Raw genomic sequence first — 25,217 nt, forward strand, 5'->3', positions numbered from 1 at the left:
ATAGCCTCAGAAAAACACGGGCTGTGTGAACTGGCCAAAAGTGTAAACTTTATTACAAAAAAGATGGATTTTGGAAGGGATTGCATCAAATATCCTAGTGCCTCTTACATAGAATCATAGAATATCCTGGGTTGAAAAGGACGGCATCATCTAGTTTCAACCCCCCTGCTATGTGCAGGGTCGCAACCACCAGACCAGGCTGCCCAGAGCCACATCCAGCATGGCCTTGAATGCCTCCAGGATGGGGCATCCACAACCTCCTTGGGCAATCTGTTCCAGTGTGTTACCACCCTCTGAGTGAAAAACTTCCTTCTAATATCTAACCAAAACGCCCTCTTTCTATCTAACCTAACCTTTTTTCCTCATCCCTTGCTAATGAACCATTTGTTAACACTTCTTTGAGCAGAACTAATTAATTATTAACTAATTTTAACTAATTAACTATTAATATATAAAGTGAATGAATATTTGTGCAATTACAATATCAAATTATCTAAACAGAGTTAGATATTTGCTTTTTTCTTATCTTGTTTCTCTTTGGCTTATTTAACAAAGACCCTGCAAGAAACAGCTAAACTCTTTTTTTACTCATATTTAATGACATTTCAAACAGTTTTGCTTTAAATACACTGAGAAGTAGCTGTTATGAAGTCAATCACATATTTTTTCAACAGTTTCAACCTTTTATCCCCTTTTGTAATGAGCAGAAAACCAAAAACACTGTTTTGTGCTGAACCTAAAGCATTTAAAAAAGCACTGTAAAAGTATGCATACAAGTAACTATTGAGTGTTTCCAGATATATGGTAACTCAGCATCTACAGTCACCCACAGTCTTGTCTCTGTCTTATTCTTGCTTTCAGCATGAAAAAAATCCTGCTGCTTCTCAACAAAAAATCCAAATATAATCTTTTGTTATTATATACTTCTTATGCTAAAAAGAATTAGTAACTGATGAAAGCTTTAAGTGCTTTCCTCTCAGAAGCAAACACATGATGTTCAGTGTGATATAAGATCTTGTTTTACTGTATGGATTAGGTTGCTTCAATATCCAGATGTATTTGAAAATGACATTTAAAGAAGTAATTTTAATATTCTAACCAATATATTTAATAGCAAATGCCTTGTTCAGATCTCCTGTATCTTTACTGGTGCTGAAGTAAGTGACCTGATGTTTTAAAGTATTGAGGTTAATGTCATTTATCTAAATGCTCATAAGAACTTTGGGGCATATATTTATGTTGCTATTTGTTTAAACCATAGTATCATAAATTATATTAAAATTATATAATCCAACTGTCATAAGTAAAGAATTTCTCCTCTCCTTCAAATATCCTTGTTTCTATAGTCACTGGTGCTAAACGCATATTTTAAATATCTTTTAAACTTATCTGTTATTTATGGAGATGTGCCCTAACCATTTTACTATTTTTTAAATCCAACAGGCTGTTTGTGCACTTAATATTGCATGTGATGGCTCACTAAACAAGAAATATGAGTATCTCATTAAATAACACAGTTTAAGTACCAAGGTTGTTAACTCATAAACTCGGAGAAGGAAGGAAAACCTGTAGTTTTTAGAAAGGCTTAAAAAGCCTCTTAAAAAGAGTTCAGAGCTGAACTGAAAGAGCAAGAGTTGTTCTACTTTTTATTTCAAGCAAGGGTCATATCAATTTAAAGATGTTCATTTTTTCAGTGCTTTCTTTGTGCATATAGAATCATACCTTGCATGCCCCATTTACTGGACAGTATGCTTTCCTAAGTCCTATTTCCAAATTTGCATGAGCTTTGAAAATCCCAACTGTGCATTCTTCTGCTTTATTCTAGGTTATACTCTGAGGTACAGATACACAGCTCCTGTTTAATGGAGAGGAAGGCCCAACATCTTACCCTAGAGATGAGGTCCTGGAGATCATGCCCTCTATCATCTAAGGATCTATTTTGCATTATAAAATTAAAAGCAGTGGGAAGGGATTTTGTTTTCTGTGGGCTCTGGACACAGTGGATAAAACCTGTTTAGCCTGGTTGAGAAACAATCTCCTTGAATTAGAAACAACATGAAGCATAGGCTTTGCTTTTCAGTGATGGAATCTGTCCTACCATAGTTATGGGAACAAAGTAAGATGGAGATCTGTCCCCTTGCACAACAAGTTGTGGAAGGAAAATCTGTGGTTGTATAGCATGCGGCACATAGGGTCTATAGTGCAAGAATGACAACTTATACATGTTATAACCTAAATACTATTATTATTAGCTTTAATAATGAAGGCAGCCCACTTAAGTCACACAACTACTAAATCACAGACTGTTAAATTACTTGAGGGGGTCTTTAAATGCTCCTGAGCACAGGATTAAAACACTTCAAATAAAAACAACTTCAAGACAAGTGTTCCTCACTAAATCTATTTGGTGCTGTCTTATCTGGGTGCATCTGTAATACTTTGTAAATGAGTGTGATCAGGCTAAATTTGCACATAACCTTATTAAAGTAGTTCTCTTCAGTTCCCATCCTTTTTATTGATAGGATTTTAAACCCAGAAGGGACCCTTATAGGCATCTGCTTTATAGACTAGCAAAACACAGCCAATAAGCCTTGGAATGAATTTCTACTTCAAGTCAAATAACTAGGTTAGAAATGCAGTGGAGCTTTATGAAAAAGCCTATTTTGAAAAATATCCAATTTAATATTTTAAATTTCAAGTGCTTGGGAAGCCATCATAACATTTGAATAGATGTTTCTGTGGATAATTACCCTCATAATTTAAAATGTGTGTACTGAATAGTGCCTGAATTTGCCTATTTTCAGTTTCCAGCCAGAGGATCTTCATGTATCTTTGTCAATTAAAAGCAGAACTCTTCAATCATCAGACTGCTGTTCCCCATATATATCCATGTAAATGACATGATTAAATCAACTCTTACACTATTTTTTGTTTTGTTTGTGTTTTTGTTTCTTCTTATTATTTTCCTAAAGAAATAGACTTCTTCAGTCTCTTTTTATGAGGTATATTTTAGTTAGTTCTGAATATTATTATCACATTCCTCTTAGCCTTCACCATTATTTCTGTATCTTTCTTGGATTGTTGATGCATGGACACCAGTAACACATTTTCAATTGAAAATGAAAATTGCCAAACATTTTTCAGACGGAACTAAATACAGTCCTGTTACATCCATCTGAATCTGCGCAATCTCACCCATTTTGCTTTATTCTTGATTCACATTTATCTCTCAGTACACAATATCTTTTTCATCTAGTGCAGCCTTGTTGAGTCAGAAATCTTCATATTTTTGGAAATAAAATTGTTTATGTACTTTTCATTTATTTCAATCGAATCACATTTGATCATTCTGTATTTTTCCATGTATTTTACAAATAGCCATATGAAAAACCATGATTTTAGTGTTTAACCATAGAAGTAATAAACTTTCTACAGTACAGACATCAGATTCATTACTTTTAAGGACCTAGCTCAATATTTTATGTATGGCAATTCATAGTTCATTAATAATAACTCGATGTATTTGGCTAACATTGACCTAGCAGAGATAAATAAGAACAAGCCAGAAGGGAAAAATAAATAAAAATTAACTTTATTCTGACTTCTTTTCTCTCTAACCCAAGCTGCTGGTTCTTAAAACACCCCATTCTAGGTTTTTTGCTGTCAAATCACTCTGGATAAAAATTTGTGCTGTGAGACTATTGCAGATAGAAAGGCAGATACTTTCAAAGAAAGATAACCTCCCCAAACTACCAGGTCAGCTCACAAGGACTACTGAAACAAATATAGATCAGAAGTCTAGATATGTCCATAGCCTACATAATCTGGAATTCCCTGAAGTAAGGAATTCCTATTAATTTAGAGCAGTGTGTCTTCTTTAAAGCTAAAAGTAATTAGGAGGGAAAAAAAGGTGTTTGCTTTCTTTTAAACATCAAGTAAAAATTTTGAGAAGTGACATAATGAAGTTTACAGAGTTTATGCTTAAAGAAATTGCAGAATTCAGAGACTGTCATTCTGTGGCATGTCTCAGACCAAGTTTCCTAAACCTTTATCCATATTTAAAACTCTTAGCTTTAATAACATCTATGTAATATGTAAGAGCGAATCTGAATTTACTGATTGCAATGACAAAGTAGCAATTTCCATTAGAAAGATCCAGGCTTATCTCAAAAATCATTTCATTTTAGCAAAACATCAGTCTCCATAATTCAATCATGTTTTTCAATAAGTTTATTGTAAATATCATGTTAGGACCAATGCTAGTGAATATCTGTCTCAAAAAGAACCATCTTTTCTATTTTAAACAGGAAAGATTTTTTTTTTTTTTTAAAGTAATAAAAAATTAAAGCTGAGTGTGCTTTTATGTTTTTTGCTAAGTCAAAATAATTTGCAGTCAACACAGTTATGTTACAAACAATAACAAAACAGCAAATACAAAAACCATACTGTTCTTGTTGAATACAGTGATACTTTCAGATAAAAAGTGTACTGATATTTTTCTGTTTCTATTAAACTATATAAAAGCCTCTGATATCCACCTAAGATTCATAATACTATTTTGCATTGATTGTCATACCTCTCTCTATAATATTTTATGCACAATAATGTTCCTTCTATGAATCATAATATCATCAAGATCTCTTGTACACAAGTCTAATTTGCTAGGAAAAAGAAAAACTTATAAAAAGAAATTTGCATATCCACTGCATACAAATAGGATTAGTGTACATTTAACAAGAACCACATTCAAGAGAAGTCAACAGAATTTGCAAGATGTTTAACTGCCAGCACATGTAAGATGCAGCTGCATCTGGATCATTTTATAGTTTCTTTGTTCTTAACAGGATGCTCTCTCATATCACTGTTTTATGGGTAGTTAGTCAGCCTTAGAAGTCTTGTAAACTCTTGGTAACAGCAAAATCATTTACACAGTGGATCAAGAAATGTATGGAGAACCTCAGCTCTGTCTTCAAAAGGGAAAATAAATGACATCTGCAATCCTCTCCTTGTGAGAATACCTTTTGAAAAGGCCATGAACCCTAACTGTATTTTGGTATAAAATGTTACCAGGTTTATTTGTTGTCATGACACCTCCCTTGAAGGAGAGAACTCAGTGGCCCAGATATGGATAATGTAGGGAAAGAGTTCCTTTCCCATCAAAACTATTAGTGGTGGAATATGCAACTTCACACAATATAACTTCCATGTCATCTCAGAGTGTGGTCCCCTCCCTGCAGCTAGCACCATCTCCACTTCTTGAAATAAAGGCCTCAAAAATTTGGCAAATAGCTAATTCTCATGCTGAATTCACCTTGTCAGCTTAGTAGGATAGGCTGACTTTATGAAAGAAGGGGTGACAAATTAAGGTGCTGATATTTACATTCTTTTAAAAAATGATTTGTCTTAGTTTATTTTATTTTATTTTATTTTTATTTATTTATTTATTTTTTAAAACCAAATACTTATAACTTTAAAACGAATGGGCTGTGTGCTAAGCATTGACATGTTTTTCTTTCCCTCTCATGAATTAGTCAGTTGCTGAGGCATCCAAATATTTCATATACAGTTTGTACTTTGCTGGTGGGTGGTTTACACCGCAAAGAGACTGCATGCCAAAGATTCCTGGAGCAGCTGGAGGAAAACCTTGATTTGAGTACCGCCTTTCATGCAGGGCTCTTGTGTACCTCCACACAGCACTGGGAGATTTCTCCTCAACACAAAGACCAGCTGACACAGTGACCATGATAACACACATTCCTGTGAAAGGAAGGAGAGGTGCTGAAAAACAGCACATACCATTGCCATTTTTTTTGCTCCACATCAGTCCCAAACTTATTTCAGTTATAAGAAAATAATTTAGATAGAGCACGAATATAGACTTAATCTGTACATCTTGAAGCCAGAGGTTAGTCACCTATACTTCTTGTCTTGTCCATACAGTTGGTCTGACTGGCTATAATTACCTAGGCAAAGTGCTAGAGAGTAAATTTAAAACCTCCAATAACTTTAGCGGAAATTCTGTGGGACATTTCATTAGCTGGCTTAAGAAGGCTGAGGCCGAAACAAATTGTTAATAATATAACTAAATATATGAGGCCAGTAATATAAAAACAACATGGTTTTCAGATTTTTTAGTGTCACAGGAAAAAGAGACTTTATTAGCTGCCCAGAGATAAATGGATGTAGTATTTAGAAAAGGTCAAATAAAATTGCCCTAAAAACTGTGTGATAAATCAGAATTCTTTTCCAGTCTGAAAATACAGTATGCAAAAATGTCATCATATTATTAACATTCCAGGCAGCTACATGCATTCAGAGTCATATTTGTCTGGTAAGAAAAAAGTCAAAGACCAGTCTTCCAATTTTCTTAGCATTACAATCTCTGCAGAATTATGGGAAAAAGAACTGAATTTTGTTCTTGTTTGTCAGTGTCCAGAAATGTTTGGTGCACCATCCAGCTCCTCAATACAAGCATCTCATCCAGGTGCAGACAGTTCAGTATAGGGGATCTGGCTCAATGAATCTTCATTATAGCTGAACTGAACCAATTTTAGCATTCAGATTAACTTATTCAAAGTTCCATCAAAGTTTCATTTCAAAAGAAAAAAAATAACCTCTTAAAAGTGAGTAAGTACAACAGCTTATTTCTCATATCAAAATCACATTATCATATGGTATCTAAGTTCACCTGTCACATAATTTCCAGCACTTTTTTTTCCCTTCTGATTTCCTGATTAAGAAGGTAAGATCTGCACCCAATACTACAGGCAGTACACAGATGAACTATTTATTTCCTGTCTTTCATTCTGAAAACACAGTTGTAAGAAACATTCATTTATTTGTGCCATTAAGTCCGTTTCATTACTGACCACAGACTGCTTTCAAAAACTTGTGCAAGATAAGACAACAAAGCAAACATCTAGTACATTTTCTGACTTTTCAATGCAAAATACTCCTGAAAGCTGTATCTCTCTATCTAATCATGAAACAGCACAGATAGATATAAATATCATATGGAAGATTATTCTTTAATTTAGACTTTTGTGAAAGACATCAAGCTATGTGCAATAGAAACTTCTGCATTTAGCATAAAGACTTCATGCTTCTAGCAACCCAATGACTTGGAATTGGTTTGTGAATTTTAAAAGCTGATATTCATTTGTGATCACTTTGCTGCTGAGTCTCCTGATTGCTTATGAGTGGCAGAATGCCACCGGTAAGGTAAGATGCCAGTTATCCAGGACACAGCTGCCAGTCAGCTTTGGGTAACGGTGGAGACAGTACATTACACTGCCAACAGCATCTCATCTGCATGTAGAGTATTATTTTTTGAGAGAGTGGCACGTCACTGCCAAGTACCCAAGCCAAAATGAGAGAAATGAACAAGACAAGAAGACGACAGAGTGGTTTCAGACACTTGACTCTGCTACACATAACCGAATTGCTGTAGGTACCCAGGGCAGCCTCTTAAGGGTATACAGCATGTCAGCATATGCAGCAAAGGATGCAATGCACCAGTGCTCACAACATGTATTCATAGGAGAAAACTGTCTGAAACAAAGATAAACTTGGGTAACAAAGCCCAGGATTCTCATATAGCATTTACCTTAAGGAAACTGAGCTAGTCAAAACATGTAATGTGACTGATTATGGGATAGCAAGTAGTGCTTCACAAAAAAAGGCAATTTAAGTAGGTATATTACTCACACTGTAGCCATCTCACTAGTTCTGTCAGTCATATATTTTTTTTTTTTTGTGTCAACTAAAGTTATGTATCCTTGTATGTACTTACATAAGTTTTTACATAACTCTTTAAAGTAGTGTTTTAGAAACCTTTCTAACAGTATAAATTCTTAAGTTGTATAGGCAAGAACTGTATTCCCATGACACTTAACACTCCTGCTAATGTTAAGTTTATAATGCAAGTAAGTGGTACAGAGCCCTTGGTGCTAATTGCACTATGTTAACCACAAATACACCAAAGTAAAAAGATGAATAAAATCTAAAAGCTTCTCCATATGATCAACAAGTGGGGTACAACAGTATTGTGTAAAAATGTTCCTCAAACGTGACTCATCACACGACTCTCCTGCAGCAGCAGATCTGACATTGGAATGCACAATTTGTGTATATATATGTACTGCTGATTGGAAGTAACTGTACTTTCAGTCAAAAAAACATATCATTTTTTTTCTTTTTTCAATCAAAAATTCTTTTTTTAAGAAAACCAAACCAAAACTCATGGGTGGATGGGTGGGAAGAACAAGTACAATGCGAGAAACAGAACAAGATAAAAAACAGGAAATATATTACTCCAGAAGCTTAATGGCTATGCCATCTATGCCATCGCTTTAAACTGTGTATCTGATTAAATAACATGGTAAATTGTACCAGTTATCTGATTCAGGATCTTCTTCTAGTACTGATAAAAATTAATTTTTGCCAACATCTTCATTATTACGGTTGACTTATTCTGAGACTCTGTATTCTTATTGGATATTTGTTTGTCTGATATTTGGATCTTTTATTGAAGAACAAAAAAAACTCAGCTGGTGAACATCTAATACATTAAAACTGTACAATTTTTTAGGTTTAAACTAGCTAATTTCTATAGAAAATCATTGTCTTAGTGCACTTTTTTTCAGAAATCATTATGATGACTGTCATAAATACTGAATAAAATGTTATAAAAATTGCATTCAAGTTAATTTATTAAGAGGAAGTACATAAATATAAGATTTTGTGATTATTATTCTAACGAGTTTTACTAGTTACAGAATCCTATATTGCATACTTGGTGAGATAGTGGTGAAAGATAGCAACTTTCTGAGGTCAATTCACTTGACTGAAGACGGGAATTCTTTCTAAAGACACCACTTTTCATTGCTCACTGAAGTAGCCTTTGGCAAATATACCACAAACTTTCATAACTAAATTAATCTAAGGTAAGGATTAGCTGGAAGTCTGTTCAAGAACATAACAGCTTTTTGCTTAATGACCCAGACTTAAGTTAACTTAAGTAAGTGGCCTTCATCTTCACGGAAATACAATTCTGACTAAATCTCTATAAAAATAAATAAGTTAGTAAAGGTCAGCTTTCATCTAATATTCTACAGTTCTTGGCTTAGTAAGGCTTTGGAGACATTTTTTTTTTTCTTTTTTTTTTTTTTCTTCTAATGAGAAATATATGCTAAAATTTCTGTGGTGTACATAAGGGAAATAAGCATTCACTATTTTATTTCTTTTGGAAACAAAATGATAAAAATTCTTTCAATCTGATTAATTAATCTCTAGCTCTGAAAGCAATTTTTAACACAAATATGTACTTTATTGTTTCACACAATTTAAAGTTCCTGAGTATGTATTTGAAATTCTATTACTAGTCATGTATAATATCCGACTGATAAAACTTTTACATACTCATAGGAATAATATGCCATGAAGTAGGATGACTGATAAAAGGTGCAGAGAAGAGATTACATGATCAAATACTTAATTCCTTTTTCACAGTATGGTCAGGCTAATGTAAGCTACTTGTTCCAACTAAAGATCCCCTTCAAATGTACTGAAAATGGGACTCAAATTTTGCAGCCGACTGTTCCCATAGCTTTCAGAGGTAGAAGAGATTTCTGTCACAGTAAATCAGTTTATAGCTTTCTGAATACACCGGGATACAATTTATGGAACAATCTGAAGTCAATTCTCTCATTAGCTAAACCACATGCTCAGGTAGAAGACCGATTAAAATGCTCAGATGCATCCTGAAAATGGCTGTTTGTATTTAGTGAAGCAGTAATTCCTTTGCCAGGTTCATTTCATGCACTGTAACAAAAAGGAAAACCCAGCAATTTATCAGCCCTCATGGAAAAGAAAGAAAAAAAAAATTCCAAACAAAGGCAAATAAACAAAAAATACCTAATGAAAAGAATGGTCCAAAAGCAAAAATATAAAATCACTTCCCCTCCCTAAATTAATAATATTCCAAGACAAATTCACCTGGCTAAATGAAAAATAACTCTGTGGGAACATTTCTGTTTGTTGTTGTTGTTGTTGTTGTTTTGTTTTCTTTGTTCTTATTTGTATTTATTATTATTATTATTATTATTATTTTAGTTGCTTTAAATTATCTAACACAGGGAAAACAAAAAAGGCACAGATACAAAGGTCTTACAAATACCTCAGTTTTGTTCTTACGAAACCCAGTCTGTTTACAGATTTTGTATTAGCAAGCCCTAACATATGAGTATTGACAGAAGCCGTTCTTTGATGCCCTTCAAATGATACCTGTCATTGTCTGTTTCTGATCCACTTCACTTATAGTAAAGAAATAGAGAATTGTGATTTTCTTTTATCTTTTTTCTTTTCTCTTTTTCCTTTTTTTTTCTTCATCTTATTGCTCATTGACCATCATTTCTTTTGAGGCAACTGCTCAAAACTCCTCACGTTTAGGTCATAGGAAAAATCAGTGAATGTCACTGTATCTTTGACAGCAATAACAACAAAATTGGTTTAATTGGTTTATGTATTCATTTATTGGGAAAATAATTAGTTAATGATATTAATGCTGACAGAAATTTAAACAGACAGCTTGAAATTTCTATAAGCAGGCATTATTTGTCAAAGAAGGCATTAACCAGCAGCTGTGTTTCTTGCTTATTACCGTCAAACTTATTTTGTAACAGCACTAATTTGAAGGTTTTTTTCTCTAAATATTGCTAAGAAAACCAAATTGCAATTCTAAGTGCATTTAGCAGCTAAACTTTATAAAACCATGGACTCCCTTTTCTCCTTTATCATGTCACCTGTTCTTCAATTTACAAGATCTTGTTACTCTAATCGTGAATAGTCTCCATACATCTGGCACAACAGATTAAAGAGGACATTTTTAATTTCAGTTCAGCAGTAATAACAGTTTTAATAGTCTGACTTCAGGAAAATGATTTATGAAACAACATATTTTATATATATCTTCAGGAAATTAAAGTTGATTCTGTCTAATTTCATTCTTTATTCATAATCTGTTTGACTAATTCCTTATTCAGATACCTGGATGAATATAGCCTATCTGAGAAGAAACTACAATTACTAGTTCAATCGTATTTATTTTAGTAAGAATAAAAACTACGGAGCTACATGAGAGAAAATGTAGATAGAAAAATAACCAACATTATGCTGTTAAGGAATGCATCTTCACTACTCCTGACATTTTAAATGAAATACACCACAAATGGCTTTTACCTATTGCAAATGTAGTAATTCTTATCATGCTTATGCAAGTTTTCCATCATTATATCTTTAACAACTAGAGTTACCTTGGTGTATTTATAAGGGTGACTAACAGAGTCAGCAGTTTGCAGATACATACAAAACTATTTCTCTCTTTCTGTTTGTATGTTGAACCTAAACACAGGTAAGTGGATATCAACACTACTGACTTGTGCAAGAAAGGTAGTCCAATTTACTTCTAGTGTAATATGGTGAGTTCTTCCACTGCTTTAGCTGCCAACATATCACTCTGAATCTCTACATGCCTGTCTTGAGACAGATTAACAGGAAAAGATCTTGAAACAAATCTTAACTTGATTAAGCAGTAAGTTCATTCCCTTTATGGAGATCCAATCATTCTTTGATAGGTATGTACTCCTACTAAGGAGCAACACACATCTACCAGAAAAAGACATTTGATCATGAAAAAATAAAATGAATCAATACATTTCAACATATTTATTTCTTCTACCAAATGTCAGTCTGTTCCATGCTAGATCTTAACTAACAGTAAGCATACCTGAATGCTTTACACACACACCCCTGCATAGGTCTTACCTCACTACATCAGCACTATTAATGAAATATATCTGTCAAGGCTTATTAAAATTCTTTTTGATGTGTATCTTGGATCATAAACCTCCATACTATATTGATACTGCCTACAGAAACGTCCTTGTAGAAGTGAATCTCTGCAGACGGGATGATAAAAGAGAAATGTTCAAAACTTTAAAAAGTTTAGTCTCTAGCAGAGTTTCCTTTTCTGCCAACACTTCTTTTGAATCATGCTTTGTATTGCTTCTATATAACTATTGTTAATAAAAAGGTTCATATGATATTTTAACTTATAGAGTAAAACTCTTACAAATAAATTGATAAAGAGATGAAAAGCAGCTGATGGATGCCAATCAGTTTTCAGTGCTTTGTTTGTATGTTGTGCCTGTATAGATCCTTAAGTAGCAAACAAATCTTGTTAGATTCGTCTGAGCAAGAATTTATCAAGTCAACTGTAGCAGTGGATTTTTTTCATGTTCTTCACTAATACAATCTTTTCTGCTTTTCTGTTTGTCATGTATTGCCACAGTACACAAGAACTGCCCTTTGGAACTTTAGAGAATGTTCTCCACAATTTGCAATGTCTCCAGTGGCAGATGCCCCTATATACTTCAGAAGGTTCTTAAACTTCTGCTAAATTGCATGGGCAAAATTTTACCGATCATGATTTTATACAAATTTAACAGCATATACTGATAGTCTGCAGTAATTTTACCTATGCGAACTGGCAGTACTGTTCTTATTCCTTTAAAAGGTCATTTCTGGCCTCAGAATCAGTTATTCCATCAAATTTTACTCTGCAGTAATTTTCCTACAATAAGTTCCTCAGGCTCTTTACAAAGAACTTTGCTTTAATAAACTTTGTTTCGTACCTGATTTTATACAAATCTGAACAATCAGATCCTAATCAAGTTCAGATTGAAGTCAATGGCTGTGGAACTTTTTACTGATTCAGGAGGGAAAGTGGGAGGAGGGGATGGAGACAGAGAATGAATCTTAAATAGAGAATTGACCTTTGGGTACAAAAGTATGCAGTGTACATTCACGCTGCTTCAATACTAAGCCATCTCTGGAAGACATTTCTCTCAGAAGCATTTCTGAGGAATCAGACTGAAAACAAAATATGGATATAAGGTTATTTTTGAGGGGGATCAGAGGAAAAATAACACTGCTTAGTCATTCAGGATTTTACATTAACATAACATACATTAACCCCTTCCCCTCACACTTTTTATATCATTAGTAAATTCTATTCCATATGTTAATTGTTTAGCTTATGACACTTTTTTTTCTTTTTAAATTCTTGTAACTATACACTATAACAAAGAGTAAAACAAAACTGAAGCAAGAATAAATGAACAGTGGCAGAAACTGGCAGCCAGCTTCTCTAGTAGTTTAAGATAAAATTCTTTGGAAGTTTAAGATTTTGCATTCAGCATACATTAATATGAAAACATTATTTACTCAAAATTTTAATTCTAATTTAAGTGAAAATTTGACTTGCATTCATTTCCAGTTGACATATTCTATATACTCTACACATTTAAATGCTTATTGCTAGTCAAAAAAATTAAAGCACTGAACTGAATTAAGAGATTTTCTTATCCTCATACAGTTGGACAGGAAACAACCCGAGAAGTCCCAAAAAGTTTTAGTCAGCGTGGAAAATTCTGAAAGCAGTTTGTCCTGTGATTCAACAGTTTCTGTACGTTTTTCTTTAACAGCAGATGCGAGCTGTTTTTAAGAACAGAGGTGCAATGATGAAAGATACACAGATGTTTATCTTTCCTATGTAACTGCATCTTAACATGGTGAATGTGTTGCTAAGAACTTCCTGAACATCCTTCAGTTCTGTCTTCCTATACTTTACATGGTAGCAGGATACTTGAAGTTTAGCTTAAAATCTCCAGGACTAAAAACAGCATGCCTTGGGCTTTCTCTGTCTTGGATTCCAAAATGGTGGTTAAACTAGCCACATGTTATCCAAAGATAATTCTTTGAATACAAATCAAATTTGTTTTGGTCCAATTACCCAATGCATCAGTACTGAAGACCATAGAGCTACAAGAAAAAACTGCCTGAGTTGCAAAGTTTTTCTAGACCTGGTTCCTTGCCTGAAGTGGCTTGGGTTCATACACCTTAGACACCACAGATGCTAGTCAGTTACTGCATTTCCCGGAGAAGACCAAAGGCTCAGGTACATATGTGTTCCCTTGTTTTGGGTCAGTCTGAAAAACAGAGTTCAGTGCAGATGTCACAATATGCCATGATATCACAGTGAGTGGCAGCATAGTTGAGTCAGCAAATTGCTGAAGAGTAGAATGCAGTTTGAAATTTCTCTTTTTTTGTACTTGAACATTGAAGGCTAATTTTGCGAAACTCAGATGCACAAGTTTGGTAAATAAAGTACTCTTCTACCAACTGGATGCACAAAACATTCGTTTGAAGCAGAACAAATAGGTTAGTGTCTTTTTGTGTGTGTGTGGAGAGAATTGCCAATGCTTTGGCAAGACAACTCAGCATGCAGAACACTTAGGATAGTGAGAGTTTCCTGCTTAGCTTGGTCAGCTTGCCAAATACTGCCACAGACAATTGTTCTGGGACCAGAGATAATACTGACAAACGGGCACAAAAGAATAATGGGAGAAAAGGTACAAAAGACAAGCATGAATGCAATTTCTTTTCTTGCCAACAATGACAGTAATATAAGTAGGGGTGAAACTGTGAGTCTGTACATACTTCTTGAACAAATCCACTTCATGTAAAATTGATAAATCTTCCACAATCAGAGACCAGAATTTAAACTTGCACCATAACTGAATGTCAAAACATTTTGGGCAGCTTTGAAAACAAAACCATTTTTGAGAAGAAGGAAATTTTTCACAGTCTGAAACCTGTGGAATAATAATGTGGAAGTTTTGGAAAATGGCAAAGCCTGGTATGGTAGCTGTGCAAGGGTGTTAAACCATTATGAAAAATGAACAAACACTGGATTGTCTTGTATTAAAATTCTCTTGCAATAGACTTAGTCCTTCATATTTCTATTTGATTCTTTTGAATATTTCTTTACTTACCTGTTCTCAAACAGCAAAAAACTTAAAACCTGCTGTAAGATTAATTACAAAGCAGATCTAAACCTACTAGTGTCAACAAGCTCTTAAGTGAGCTTTGCTTCTTCACCACTATTTTTGCAATGACTTGGCTCTATATCATGGCAGCTATTGGATATAAGGCTCTATCATTTGTTCTAAGAATTCCTCCGAAAAAGTTCTGTTTTCTCTCTACTTTACTTCCACAGGTTTCATATTAACACCTTTCTCAAGTAGGAGAAACAACTGCTATGGTAACTAACCCTAAGGAATTGTGCATAAAGTTTGCCTTTTTGTCAATTCTAAAGAAAACTTAAAGAAAGAAATAATTTGAATAATTGTTTTTGTAATGTTCATTTGTAATGTTAAACTAAAATATTTTCACTGAAAATATTTCACTTTCACATTCCGTATATCTGAATATATACCTAGAAGTTTCAGGTAAAGCTTAAGTAGAGGACAATTTATGTGCCATAGACAACTAAAAAAGTGTCTGAGCAAAAGCACTGTAATTAGTGTATCAGAAGATGTTTGTTTATGAGTGGTATAGTGAATCCAACTAGAAGATGGGGCTGCTGCAAATGTTGAGTCTTGAAATAGCACATGTTGAATAATAATCCAGATTGATAGGCCTACTTCAGTGATACTGAAGCAGATTGAATGTTTTACTGAGCAGGATGACTCAGTTAGCCTCTGGTTAAGAAGGTCAATGCAAAGCTAACTGAATGAAATTTAAAGACCTAAGAACCTGGGAGGCCAGACTGGCTTATACCTGGCAATTCTAATAAAGATGACATAGACCACAGCTTTTGCAGGCATGCTACCAACAATTTTGTTTTCATTGAAGCGACTGTTTCATTATCAGTTTTTTTCTCCTCAGCTGCTCTCCTGGATTGATCTGATGTTCTAGTGCACATAAAGAAGAAAACAGATCAGTGTACATGCAGTAAATCTGAGGCATATGAAAGGTATCTAATTTAGGATTGTTTATTTTTCCATGAAATGTCTGCATATTAATTAAGTTGGTTTGTGTCCCTTTCCTTGAAAGAAGGAAAGATTTGGAGAACAGTTGGAGAACCTCAATTCAAAAGTCGCTTCTCACAAAGCACTTGAGTACAGATACTATTCACTTCTTTTATGACAGAGAAGTCGTAGAATCATAGGTGCTGGAAACAGGAACCTCTGGAGATCATATAGCCCCATGTCCTTCTGAAGCAGGTTCCCCATGTTAGATTACTAGAAATAGTCCAGGTGAGTTGTGAATATCTCCAAAGAAGGAGATTCTACAACTTATCTGAGCAGCCTGTTTCAGTGCCCTGTCACACTCACAGAGATTTTCTTCATGTTTGTATAGATATTCACACGTTACAGTTTATGCCTGTTGTCCCTTGTCCTGTCACAGACCGCCAACAAAAAAAGCCTGGCTCCATCCACTTGACTTCCATTCTTTAGATATTTCTAAGTGTTAGTAAGATCCCCTCCTAGTCTTCTCTTCTCCAGCCCCAGGTCTCCTTGTACAGGAGATGCACAAGACCCCTAATATGTAGCCCTCAACTCAGAGCTCTGAGAAATCCCTTGCTGGACAATTCATGAAATCTGTGTATAAGGAATGCCAAGCAACAGGAAGTTGAGGAAGGATGTGTTCCATTCATGTTGTGGTATAATCCCATTCTTGGAAAGATATAGTAACTCAAAACTCCAAGAATGAATGACTGAAAAACCTTAAAACAGTAGATCCAGAAGCAGTCATAAAAGCTATGTTTGCTTATCTGGAATGTTCCTAAATTAACCATTTGAATTAAGAATAAAAGTTTGGTGAAAACTACAGTCCATCGTAGATCTCTTTTCCCTCTGTGACTTCAGCAAGTCTGATCTTTACAGCCAATGATGTTAAATAAACTGGTCACGTAGCTCTTTATCTGTCACACCCCACAAATCACATTTTCCACCATTAAAGTACTATGTGTTTTGGCTTTTAATTACCTGACTTATCAGCATGTAATATTTTTCTCCTTCCCTGCAATAATTACATTCTGAATCAGTGTGCCATTCAATATTGACCTTTATTTATAACTCTCACAAAGAGTTGAATGTTTATTTATAAAGCATGAAAAGCAGAGTTTGTAAGAATATTGATTCAGTTTATTTAAAAAGCAGTGGCCTAGCATTCTGTGAGTAGAAGTAATCACAGGCAATTACCAGCGACTGCTTTTCACTACTAATCTTGGGTTTAACCTTATAATTGTATTACTGAATTTGCTTCACTTTGCTTATATACATCACCAGGGTCCTAATAAGAAGTCTGATATCAACATAATTTAATAAGGTCCAGGGCAAAAATGCTTTTAATTGATTTAAAAGAAGGCAGACATATAAGTAGTGCTAGATAGTGAGGAATGAAGTATTGTAATGTTCTTATTATTTTGCAATAAATGATAATTCACATTTAAGTGCATTAATGAAATAAGTTCTTAGTGACTGGGTCACAAATTTTTAATGTTGATGTTGCTAACAAAATCACTAACTGCTCCTAATAGTGCCCCTAAGCTAAGTTTCACTTCATACCTCATATAAAAGCTACTTTGACTGCTAGTAGCATGAATTTGTGAGTGTGAAAGGCAAAGTCAAACTAAGAATAATTCTTCTTGTCCTTATCTCAGTATATATTGTGTGGAAAGTGGCCACACTCAGGAAAAGCTTAAAGAAAAGCAAAACTAGCAAACAATAAATAAGGCCCAGATCTATGTTGACTTCATGCTACTTGACAGATAATTTCAGAGCAAGATCCAATGAATATGTAACAGTCTGTTTGGGATTAAATTAGTGCTCTGAGCAGCAGTAGGGTAATGATAATTGTCTAGAGACTATAATTTTGGAAAGGGCTGACCAGTCATACTTCATCATCTGTTTTTGTTTTTTTGTTTGTTCATTTGTTCTCTCATGTTCTCAATGTGAATTTACCTTGGTTAAGGTATGAAATTGGCAGAAGACATGTTCATGAGACATAAAAATCGAGGTTTTTTTCTTTTCTTTATTTTTATAAAGTTCTCAATGAAATGCATATGGGAAAAAAATATTTGAGTGAAATGCTATTCTGATGGGACAACGATTTATTAAGAAAACTGTGCTGCTTGTACCAAAGAGCAGGACATTTGTGACAAATATTCATTCACTTAGGGATTTAAACCTAATTTTTTGAAACACCTTTACTTGCACTCTTAGTGTTTTCCTGTGAACTTCTACTTTCTATAAATTGTGCTTAGTAAAGAGCTCTTCTTCATTTAACAATAAATGCCCCCTGTAAAACAAACTTTATAATGATGAAAAATCTGTAACGAATATATTTTGGAAAAGAATATCAGGAATCCAAAGCTAACACAAAATCATAACATACCTCTCATGGTTAATTACTTAATTGCTTTGTTTTCTGCTTACATTTTCCAGCATACATTGACAATTCAAAGAGGGTGATCACTGGGAATCTTTTGTTATGAGTTAAAATAATTTATCATTATTTTATTGTGGAGCATGCAGACCTCCTGCTGAATCAGATGTCCATGAAAATATGCAAATACCTTGACTATCACATTACTGGAAATCACAGCTGGCAGGAACTTCAAAAATATTTTTGGTATATATATACTTTATCAGTTCAACATGAGACATATTTCGTACTGAATCACAGCCTCAAGTTGCACCAGGGTAAGTTTAGATTGGTTGTTAGGAAACACTTCTTTACAGAAAGGGTAGTTAAACACTGGAATAGGCTCCCCAGGGAGGTGGTTGAATCGCCATCCCTGGATGTGTTTAAGAGCCATTTGGATGTGGTGCTCAGGGATATGATATAGCAGAGGGTTGTTAGAGCTAGAGTACTATGGTTAGGCTGCGGTTGGACTTGATGATCTTCAAGGTCTTTTCCAACCTGGGTAATTCTATGATTCTATGATTCTACAGCTGGACAAGAAACAACTTGTGTTTCACTACTCTTCTTCATTATTATTTTTAATTTTCATTTTCATTTTTTCAATTTGGTTGGTTTGGGCTTTCCTTTTATTTTCCTCCAGGAAAAAGTTGAGGAAAACATAATGCATTTAAAAGCACTGTCATCTGAATATGCTAAATATTTACAGGAAAAAATTAAATAATGAACAGCAACTATTTCCACCAATCTGTAACAAAGCAGATCAACATATTCTGCAGGTTTTTAGGATCTGACAAATTGGTAAAAGAAATAGATGGTGGAAAATTTTAGCCCAACTTTTCACCTATCACTCAGAAACCCATCTATTATCTACACTACAGTAGGTGAGAAGCTCTGCTTAACTTTTGAATTACTGGATATTGAGGTAAAAAATCAACATATAACCATCTCAACAGATCTTTGATGTGTCCCAAATGGCACTTCTTGTGTATTAATTAATAAACTGATTTTATTTTCCCCACTATAAAGAGTTCACTGGATCTTCTGTACAACTGGTAGGTCCCTCCGAAGCCACCTCCCCTTCAGGTGGAACAAGCCCCAGTCCCACATTCCCAGTGCAGCTTTTCTAGTCTTGATCATCCTGGTGGCCTCCACTGAACTCACTGAACTCACAAAACCAAATACAGTGTTCTAAATGTAGTCTATTAGAGCATAACTCTGTACCTGTATATGAAACAAAGAACTTGTATTGTATCTTGAACAAACAGCATTTCAGAAGACTTAAAAACTGCTTTAATGTAAGAAAACAAACAAACAAATAACACTCCACCATGCCTCTCCCTATGAATGGACACACATGAATCAGGAACATTATTGAGCAACTGTTATCATCTTCAAGTAATGCTATAACAAGTCTCCATTTATGAATACAGAGCTAATAATTCTCATTATAGGACCTTAGAATCACTTAACAATCTGGTGAAAAGCCCTATTCTTGAAAGGCTTTATATACCCAAAACCCAGCAAGAGAGATATAGACATTTCGGAGGAATGAGAGAAAGGAGACACGTGCACATTCTGTATATATATATATATATATATAGGGAAGGTGACATTTCAGCAGACAATTAACACCTTAATATGTTTGAGATTTGCAAATTACACATATATTTAATGAATTAAATGGCTTAATCACTACAGTTTGATCCTGCTGATACAAGAAAGTCTATTTCCTACTGACAGCAGCGATAACAGAGCAAGGCACTTTCACTTTCACTTGACCAATGAGGACATCTCTGCTGTTCACAGAAAACCTGGGGCTATAGATTTATGCATTCTGTGCACAGAGGCTAAGCAGCCTCTATCTGCCCCAAGCCAGGCTAGGTGGCTTGGGAATTCATGCTAATGCCATGTCATTGTTTAGAAAAGACTGCAAGAATTGGCAGTGTCAGAAAGAAATGGAAAGGTGATTCTGTAGCCCGGAAATACTTGAGAGGAAGAAAGTTCAATTTTAGCTAGGTAACCAAGTTTATCTATTTCATTCACTACCTTCTTAGTGCAAAATGACCATGTAATTCCATCATGTTCTTGCTTCTCACTCTGGTTCTGTAGCTTCTGAATTTGTAATTGCAAACTATCACATTAGACAGGATAAGGAAAGTTCAGAAGCCAGAGTATCCTCATCATGTTGAACACATCATGCGCTATATCAGCTGCCACTCTACTTTACTTTCTTGCTGTGATTTAAATGAAGAAAAGCAGTCCTTTTTATGAAGAGGAATAGCTCAGGCTTGTAAATGCAAGAAAGTGTTACAAAACGCAAACGTCAAAATCCTGTATACAGTTATTGTCTAGAAGAAGGTATTCCAGTATTTCATAATGAAAGTCACTCAAGCACTTCAGAATTCAGAATATCACAAAAGCATGCTATCATATCTTCATTAAGATTGAAAAATAACTCTAAGATGATCAAATCCACTGTCAACCCATCACTACCATGCCCTATAAAACCATCGTCCTTTGGATGCTTGGACTCATTAGAGTGATATCAATTTTCCTTTCCCCCAGCTTCACCCAGCTGATCCATTTACTTGTTACTGGGCTGTTAGAAAAGCAGACTGATTATTCTCATTTCTAAAAGATTATGGGCACTCATGGTTTTTAATTTGTTCTTTCTGTTTTTTAAGCACTTGATGGTTCTTTCTTTTAAAGTTGTGACACAAAATTGCAAGAAGGATTTTGCTTACAGAATTCAAAGACTCAAAAAAACCCAACCGAACAAACAAACAAACAAACAAGCAAAAAACCCAAACATCAAAGAAACCATCTAATGAAGGAGAACAATCAGTAATAATTGAGAGATGAGAAATTAGGGAAGCAGTGGATGTACTGAAGCAGGAAATTGGAATGTTTAGTCTGAGTTAAAGGCAGACATTCACTTTCTAATAAGCATGAGATAAATCTGTCTCCTTGCAGACCAGCATCATCTGATACTTGATGCGGATTCCTTTGCTGCAAGATATGTAACATGCAGAAGGCCACTTCTACAGCAACAGTGCTGCTTTTGTCCTATTTGGAAGAGTTTAATTGTGATTCTACTGTTTTTTCCCCCCTTACCTCAATCTTGTGCTGTTGTTACAAATTAACGAGCTCCAGAATTACATAAATCTAGAACCATGAAATAGGCAGATCACAGAACAGACATCTAATTGGACCAGCAATTAAGATATAAATATACCTTATTTGAATCACTATGTAAGGTAGAGTAATTCAGGCACATTTCTGGTACCCAAAAGAATTATTTTTTTGTGTGCATGTTGCTTTTTTATTACATAGCTTTAATTATATGTAGTCCTCAAGGACTAAAATTGTCATAAATATTTGCATCAGTAAATAATTAAAACTAACATAAATGTGAGTCAAATTGTCCTCAGGGAAAGCTCAAGTTCCAGAAGCGTCAGTAGTGGTCTCATCAAGAACAGAACCAATTTCTAATGGAATCTACCACCCAGTTGCATGATGAATGAATGCTATGAGGGCTCTGCTGTCCTAGAAAGAAGCAGCATAAATTTACTTTAAGCAATTTAATTCTGATCATAACCATCATCTTTTATATGTGCTGCTGGTTTTGAATTACTGATGATGTGACATAAAATTGATGTATATCAATATTTTTCCTTGTGTCTTAAGCACAAGGAAATGATTTCCAGCCAGTACTGCCATAATATCTCCAGAAGGAATAAAATACAACTGTTATCCCTACCTATGTACTCAGTTTGTGTCTACCAGTACACACGCACACACACACACATGAATAAACTCAAAAAATCAACCCAATATCAGAAAACAAAACGAAACAAGCACAATTGTATTTTGATTGCCTATTAAATTTGAAATAAGTTCAAACATAAGAAACTCTGTTTTCAGATTACCTTGGATACTCTGTTTGCAACCTCTCTGCCTACTGTCAGCCCCTGAACAAAGGTCCGTGCAGCAATGAACGCTCTAGTCACTTGAACTTTCAGCTTCCTGGGTACATCTCCAAATGGTTTCAGCTGGTCTGTATACTTGCTTACACACTCCAAGTAGTCCTCAGTGAAATGATACTGGGGGTTTATGAGCTGGAACATCCTCTCCAGCAGACGAGCCCAGAAATCATTCAGCATTTCCTCCAAGTTCACATTGCCTCCTGTGTAATAACGCTTCAGTTCTGTGAAGAGATCCTGGAACACCTCTGAGTTCTGCATATACAGTGTGCCGTATGTCCGTACAAACATATCATTTAAGGACCTTTCTGCATTCTCAAGAAGTTCTCGGAAAAATTCTGCAAAGTAAACAAGGAGACATTAACAAGGACATATTAGTAAAGCATAAAGGATTTCTTGATTGCATTCCTATGTTAACGTTATATCTATTAGATAAGAAATACCTACTATTTTCAAAAGGCAAAGAAAAACAAAGTGTATCCTGGATTCCCCAAGAAGGTAGAAAGATGTAGCACCATAACACTGAACACCAGAAATACTCATATAATTTGAATGAGGGTACCTCCACTTCCGCTCCACTTACTATTTAATGTAGTTATCCCAACCCCTTGCAAAATCTTTCACAGCCAGTATACTCAATCTGGTATGCTAAATGTCAGGTCATTATTATGATGACAGAACTGAAATAGTAAAAAAATTAAAATAAATAGACAATGATAGGTTCTGTTTAGATGAAGTTGTTACAGTATAGAAGAACACTGTAAATACAAAGCTGAAAATTAATTTGCAAATAGTCTTGAATGCTTGAAATGAGCAGAATCTCCTTTAAAAGTATGATTTGGTTAGGAAATTCTAAGAAAATTTTAAATAATCTACTACTTTATTGAGATACTTTACTAGAACTTCCTACTATCTGCATCAGACTACTAATTTTAATTTGTGTTAGTTGTAATGGAATTGCAGACTTTACATTTTTAAATGCATTTCATACTTTAGTACTTCCATTCATCTTCTCTACTCAGGCCTATACCATTACCTATTTCTAAGTTTTGATTTCTGGAATTTATTATTACTGGGAAATGGGATACCAATCAAAGTAGAGATCTATGAAATCTCTCTTTATACCTTGGAAAAGTGTGATCATCTATTCTGCTAATATCCCTTATCTGCTGTATGTCGCTTAAGTTTTCCCACTGAATTCACTGAGATTATAGTCATTTTTAAAGCACATCTGACAAAAGCAAACACTGCTGCTTTTGTTTTACAGAAGATCTCATCTTCCTACAGAGTCAATTTGTCAGCCTTCTTAAATCTCCTTTGGAAAAGGGTTCAGTGATTGTTGTAAATAGAGCATTGCAGACAGCATGGAAGAGATGGCAACAGCCTTGGCAAAACTTGTATATTTGTTGCTCTGAAATGTTTCACACATATGCAGGAGTCATCACACAGCCAAATGTAGGATGCCAGATTCTAAATATGTGGTGGTTGCCCATAGACACATCTGTGTGTGCTCTCTGCAGGGACACACTGATTTCTTATAGTCTTGGCTAATACTATTATGTGAATACCCTTTTGATAAATAGCCCTGCTGTGGCTACAGAGACTCATGAAAATGCAGTATCATTTCAGAGCTAAAAACACAATGACATTTAAGAGCACCAAAGAAAAAGTATGCACTAAATATGAGAATGTACAACAGAGATCACTTGAAAGCTGGGTTTATCAAATGGTGTGGCTACACAGACTTAGAAAAGAGCAACTCCTTTTTGGCAGAAATAGTGCGGAGTTGCAGTCTTTGATCTCCTAGATAACTGCAAAAAGGTTATCATGAAAAATGCATACATGGAACACTGAAAACACACTCACTACATCAAAGCACTCATTAAAGGGAAAAATACATTCTAATAAGTGTATGAATGTCTAAGCTGTCATCAAAATCATAGCTTCTTAGATGGCATAAACTCAGTTTGGAAAATAATATGCATAAACCAAAAAGTTTATGAAGGGAAACAAACAAACAAACAAAATTAAACAAACAAACAAACAAAAACAACAAAACAACAACCCAAAACTTGTTCTCTGATGCCAAGTAGAGTAACCTGAGGTCCACAGTACAAAGTTCAGAAGTGTTCTCTGCTGTTTTTCCAAATTACCTACTAATTCTGACAAACCAGTTTAAGAGAAAAACAAAAACAAAAGCATATTGTTTTTCACTTTCCACCCTGACATATTGGTATCCTTGACATCTGAATCACTACTATTTCACACAGCCAACATTTATTCTTCTAAGAAATAATGCATACTCTCTGTATTGTTGAATATATCTAGCTCTCTACTCACACGTACTGGAAGACAAAAAGATGGCCAAGAATTAAATTAAAGTCTGTTTTAAGACTCAAAACAAGATTTTAGACCAGTGCAATAGAATGGCAATTGTGAAAGACAGTCATGAAAGCAGTGAATCTAGACCCCTCAAATGCTCTCCCATTACAATGTGTATATCACAGGGCTGCTGTAAAAAATCTAAATATTGGCTCCTCCAATCCATAGCTATGCTGAGAATTGCACTATTCATCTGGAAAGGTTGTGTAAGTCAGTCACAGTGAAGCATAAGAGTTTCAGCTGCTGACATCTTCTCTGGTCAGAGATTGTTTACCTTTTATTTCTTTGCACAGGCATATCATATGGCAATCTCACAGGCAGTTTCTTGGAAGATGGATAACAAAAGCTTTTAAGGAGGGATAGACTCTTATTCCATACTTCTACAGCATACATTACAGTGTGATCCAGGCTGGTTTCAGTCTTTATTTATACTGCAATACATGTATTACTAGTAAATGTACAGTCTTAAATCCCATACTAGTCTAAATGTGACACCAGACATTTGCGTTTTTTGGGAAG

At 34.7% G+C, this 25,217-nt stretch overlaps 1 protein-coding gene across 1 annotated transcript in view; it reads right to left on the reverse strand.

Moving 5' to 3' along the window:
* GPC6 (glypican 6) overlaps positions 1-25,217 on the reverse strand; it is a 697,654-nt gene that overhangs the window by 301,469 nt on the left and 370,968 nt on the right. Inside the window, exon 3 of the mRNA XM_072349696.1 lies at positions 22,263-22,654. Coding sequence (XP_072205797.1) covers positions 22,263-22,654 — 392 coding nt within the window. The remainder of the gene's footprint in view (positions 1-22,262; positions 22,655-25,217) is intronic.

Source organism: Excalfactoria chinensis, chromosome 1 (assembly GCF_039878825.1).
Source record: "Excalfactoria chinensis isolate bCotChi1 chromosome 1, bCotChi1.hap2, whole genome shotgun sequence".
Lineage (NCBI taxonomy): Eukaryota > Metazoa > Chordata > Aves > Galliformes > Phasianidae > Excalfactoria > Excalfactoria chinensis.